Below are 4,114 nucleotides of genomic sequence, written 5' to 3'. Positions count from 1 at the left end.
GTGTATCAACAGTATTGATTGTGTGGCAATAGAGATATACTGTCTAAATTCAAGCTGTTGACTTTTTTTCTTCCTATTTTTTATTAGTTATCCAGTTCACTAAGGACAACATATCCGAAGATGAATGATCTTCAAGACAGATGGCTTCTTTTCAAAGCAGCAGGTGCACTTGAAGTCACCACTAGTGACATTTCCCAACAGCAAGTTATTCATTGAATAGAGAAAAAATAAATGCACAATGCTTTATTGCACCATTTTAATTGTTGTTATGAGGGATACACTGGTTCTGTCATCAAAAGAGCCTCAGGTGGAGGAAAACAGCTGTTATATATAGTGCCCCTCCAAGATGAGCTAGATTTAACACCACTACCAGCAGATGCACCGGAATTTGCTCGTATGCCAACAGCAACATGCAAACAATGCAAGACAGTGATGCCATTGCAGATGTTGGCTCTGCACATTGACCACTGCAACAACACATCAAACTTGGAAACTGAGGTAAAACTGTTTCCTATGTCACTTATGCATGTGGGATCAAAGCTGCAAAAGTCCAGCTTCCAGTTCTAACTTCAGGGTTATCTGTTGTGATCAACTCCACCCCCAACCTCAGCTTATCAGTAAAATGGCATCAATGTACATGTACAGGAGGCAGATGTGGTGTTCCTGGAAGAAGCAACATCTCCTAACCCAGTCCTAGGACCTTGTACAGACGCACCATGGTCCAATGAGCAACATTGCTTTCAGCAGGTACAGCAACTGAGTCAAAAAACAATGAGGATGGCATGGAGGGCAACAGCCAAAAAATTTGTCATAAACATAACGGATATATTCTACGTTCTTTACAAAGTTGTCAGTCTTTGTTGCACTTCAAAATTATCCCGCGATATTTATGCCTTAAAGCTGCCTAGTTGAACTTATTTTTGTTAGAATACATTTACATTTTCTGTAAGAAGAAGAATGTAAATGAGTTAGGACTTAATGAGCGGGAAGGGAGTGGGCGGGGAAAGCTTTGTTTTGAATCTACCGCTTATTTTGAAAATTCGCTCCTCCTTATGACTCTGACGTAATCTTCCACACTGCAGGTTTAACAATTCTGTTTTCCATGTGCCTGCATATAGGCAGGTGAGGTCCATTGTCCAATATGCACAAGAACATTTCCAGTGTCAGATATAGAACTACATGCAAGCTTCTGCGGTGAAAGGTGATTGTGGGTCAACTTGCATTATGTATCTTTGTTTATAGGGTTGCTCGAATTCCTAGGCAGTTCCAAGATGGCTCTGTGTTCATAATGGTTATGATGGATTTTTACATAAACATAAAATTATATTTATCTCACAGGTCAGATGTGAGGAAATAGACAATAATCTAGAACTGTATGTTTAAAGGACAAGCATAAATGTATTCCTTTTGTTTTTACAGTAGTATGGGAAAGGATCTTTGCCAGCTTGACAGTCAAGATATGCTCCGATCTGGATCATATATCATGGTAACCAATCTGGTTGTGTAACATTTCATTAATTTGTTAAAATACAGTGCACTGTGTAGTTCATTTGAATAATTTATAACTTTCAACAGTGAGGAAGATGTTCTTTATTGGGTAAAAGAACAGATAGACTGTAGCAAGACCTTCGACATCTGTGTGGCCAGAGACGGTATGTTTGAAAGAGGTCTTAAACTCTGGAAGCGTCGAAAGAATGGCGGTCCAGTGAACCCTTTGAAAGTCTCCTTCCTGGGAGAACCAGGGGTTGACACTGGAGCACTAAAAAAAGAGTTCCTGTCCAGTGAGTAGTATGCTTTCATCATTCATTTAGCAGATATGTAGAGTATGTTGTAGAATAGCTGAAATTATTTTTTTTACAGTTGCTATACCATTGTCAAACAACTGGAACGAAAGTTCTGCTGTTGGGTGTATTTTGGCTGCATCCATCCATTTCCCAAAAATAGAACAATAACTGCCTGTGGGCTTCTGCAGGACACAGTATCAAAGTGGTCAGAGCTTGAGAAAAATTGGGCTAAATTTGTGTTTTTTAGATGTTTTCCTCCAGCTAGTCTAATGCTGTTTTATCATTTGTTTTTGGCTGTAGCGATGGTTGCTGGGATCGAGAAGCGACTATTTGAAGGCGAAAGTGTGAAGGGCAAAGTACCAAAGTATTCCCTCAACGATTTGGACAATGCACTGTTCAAGTATGTTATTCTTATTTCTAAAACTTATAATTACTGATTATTGTTATTATCTGATGGACACCTTTGCAATACTTTCATGAGTGAAAATATGTAATGATACTTGGGGTCCTTTACAGTTTGCCTAGAGGGGAAGTCAGTGCCTCAATCTGTTTTTCTTTCAAACTTTCATGTTCATGGCAAATTGTTAGAAAAACATTCAGAACAGGGCTTGAAATGTACCAGCTATTTTAAATATTCTGTCATATTTTAAAGGTATAATCTCCTTCAGTGTATGTGTGACAATAGATGATAGAAGTAATGCATAAATTGAAGTAAGTACCTGAGATAAGTCTTCTAGCTGGGGTGTTATGTCAATATTAGTACTTATAATTGCCAATTTCTTTGTTGTCTTTCATCCAGAGATGCGGGTGAAATATTCGGTGTGAGCATTGCCCAAGGAGGACCAGCACCACGGTTTATGCAGGAGTGGTGTTACCACTACCTCGTCACTGGGAACCTTAAAACTGATGGTGTGCATGACACAGAGTTGTCACCATTAATCAAAACGGTACATTGGGTAAATCGCTTCAAGGCATCTTAATGAGGCCAATATTTTTCCATAATGTTTGCGCTCTTTTGATGTTTATAGTACATCGAATAAGTTCAAAGTAAACTGATCCAAGTTTAAAACTTTGCCAACGATGTTGCAGCTGTGTTAGGCAGTATCTCAATATATCCTAAGGTTTACTAAATTCCAATTCATCAACAAGTTAGTTTCTTGCAATAGCTTATTTCCTGTTGACATCAAGCGACTGACAGACTAGCCTCACTAAAAAAAGGATCTGATATAGCTGTAAACCTATAATGGTAAATGTGTGAGATGTGTGAATGACAGTGTAGATGTATAAAATAACAGTTGTGAATACATAACAAATGAAAGCTTAATTCTTTTAACTTCTAAATCATTATTTTAGATTGAAGATGCATCTGACCTGTCCCTCTACATCGAAGAAATCCTGGATTGTGGCTACACTGGTCAAATCAACATTGACCATAAGGAAAGCATATTAAGGTTTGTTAACTAGTAGGGAGTAATATTACATTATGGATGAATTATGTACAGGTCAATAGTATTTTAAGCCATGCAGTAATGTTCATTCATTAAGCAGGAAATTTGAAGCCGATAAAGGTTTTGTGCTGCAAAATCTTTGACGGCTTTGAAAGGGTTTTATCATTATATCATACAAACATCAGTGTTATGGCTAATTTTACAGTTGACATCATAATTTTAAATGGCTGTCATAAAATGTATTATATTCCTTTTGAAAGGGCTATCGTACTGCATGTGACCACAAAACGCGCACCAATGCTGCAACAAATGCGTGAAGGCCTTAAGGTGTACAACGTGATCAAGGTCATGCAGATAAAGCCGAATGAGTGTCGCAATCTCTTTATCGTAAGGGATGATGACAAGGTATGTTGTTATTCAGCTCTGGGTATTTTCTTGATTTTTTGCCATTTAATAGCATAACCTTTCCTTAAGTGCTAAATGGTATTTCCATATCATCAATACCGAGTGGCAATTTTAGGGGTTTAAAACAGGTAAAAAAAATATTTTTATTTAAATTTTTGACATTTATTTGAAAATAGTACTATTTACATCCCAACAGAAGGGGCTACAAATGCACCCCCTGCACCCTCAGTAAAATCGCTACTGTCAGTACCTGTGCATGAGTGACGTTGGATCAGTCTTGATCTGTTGGGCTGTAATTCTCTTTTGTTCTCAGGTGGACTCGCATTATGTTCTTTCACACCTGGCCCCAGAAATGAGCCCACATGGTTTGACTAAACACGTGAAGGAGTCCAAAATCTTGGAATACTTCCAAGATTTCCTAATTGAAATTGAGGGTATGTAAAACCTTCCATAAAAGTTCTGATCCCCTAAGAAAGT

At 37.9% G+C, this 4,114-nt stretch overlaps 1 protein-coding gene across 3 annotated transcripts; it reads left to right on the top strand.

The window, feature by feature from the left end:
- The first annotated feature begins 1,097 nt into the window (after positions 1-1,097).
- LOC132451185 (uncharacterized) lies at positions 1,098-3,633 on the top strand. Of its 3 annotated transcripts, none has more exons than XR_009523990.1 (6): positions 1,098-1,201; positions 1,420-1,781; positions 2,085-2,184; positions 2,584-2,731; positions 3,138-3,235; positions 3,493-3,633. XR_009523990.1 is itself a non-coding variant. In XM_060043536.1 (6 exons), exons 1-6 carry the CDS (start codon positions 1,180-1,182, stop codon positions 3,246-3,248), a joined length of 654 nt encoding a protein of 217 aa, XP_059899519.1. In that variant the 5' UTR covers positions 1,098-1,179; the 3' UTR covers positions 3,249-3,633. The 3 variants fall into 3 exon arrangements, 1 of the variants encoding a protein (XP_059899519.1); XM_060043536.1 differs by having other exon boundaries at positions 1,420-1,486; positions 1,576-1,781; positions 3,138-3,633; XR_009523991.1 differs by lacking the exon at positions 1,098-1,201 and having other exon boundaries at positions 1,240-1,486; positions 1,576-1,781.
- Positions 3,634-4,114: the final 481 nt, after the last annotated feature.

Source organism: Gadus macrocephalus, chromosome 2, assembly GCF_031168955.1.
Source record: "Gadus macrocephalus chromosome 2, ASM3116895v1".
NCBI classification, from domain to species: Eukaryota; Metazoa; Chordata; class Actinopteri; order Gadiformes; family Gadidae; genus Gadus; species Gadus macrocephalus.
This window is presented reverse-complemented; position numbering and strand designations above follow the sequence as displayed.

Coding starts and splice junctions, on each gene's coding strand:
- LOC132451185 (XM_060043536.1), top strand. CDS start 1,180: ATGCAAGCTTCTGCGGTGAAAG. Junction 1,487..1,575: donor GATCTGGATCATATATCATG/GTAACCAATCTG, acceptor AACTTTCAACAG/TGAGGAAGATGTTCTTTATT. Junction 2,732..3,137: donor TGTCACCATTAATCAAAACG/GTACATTGGGTA, acceptor TCATTATTTTAG/ATTGAAGATGCATCTGACCT.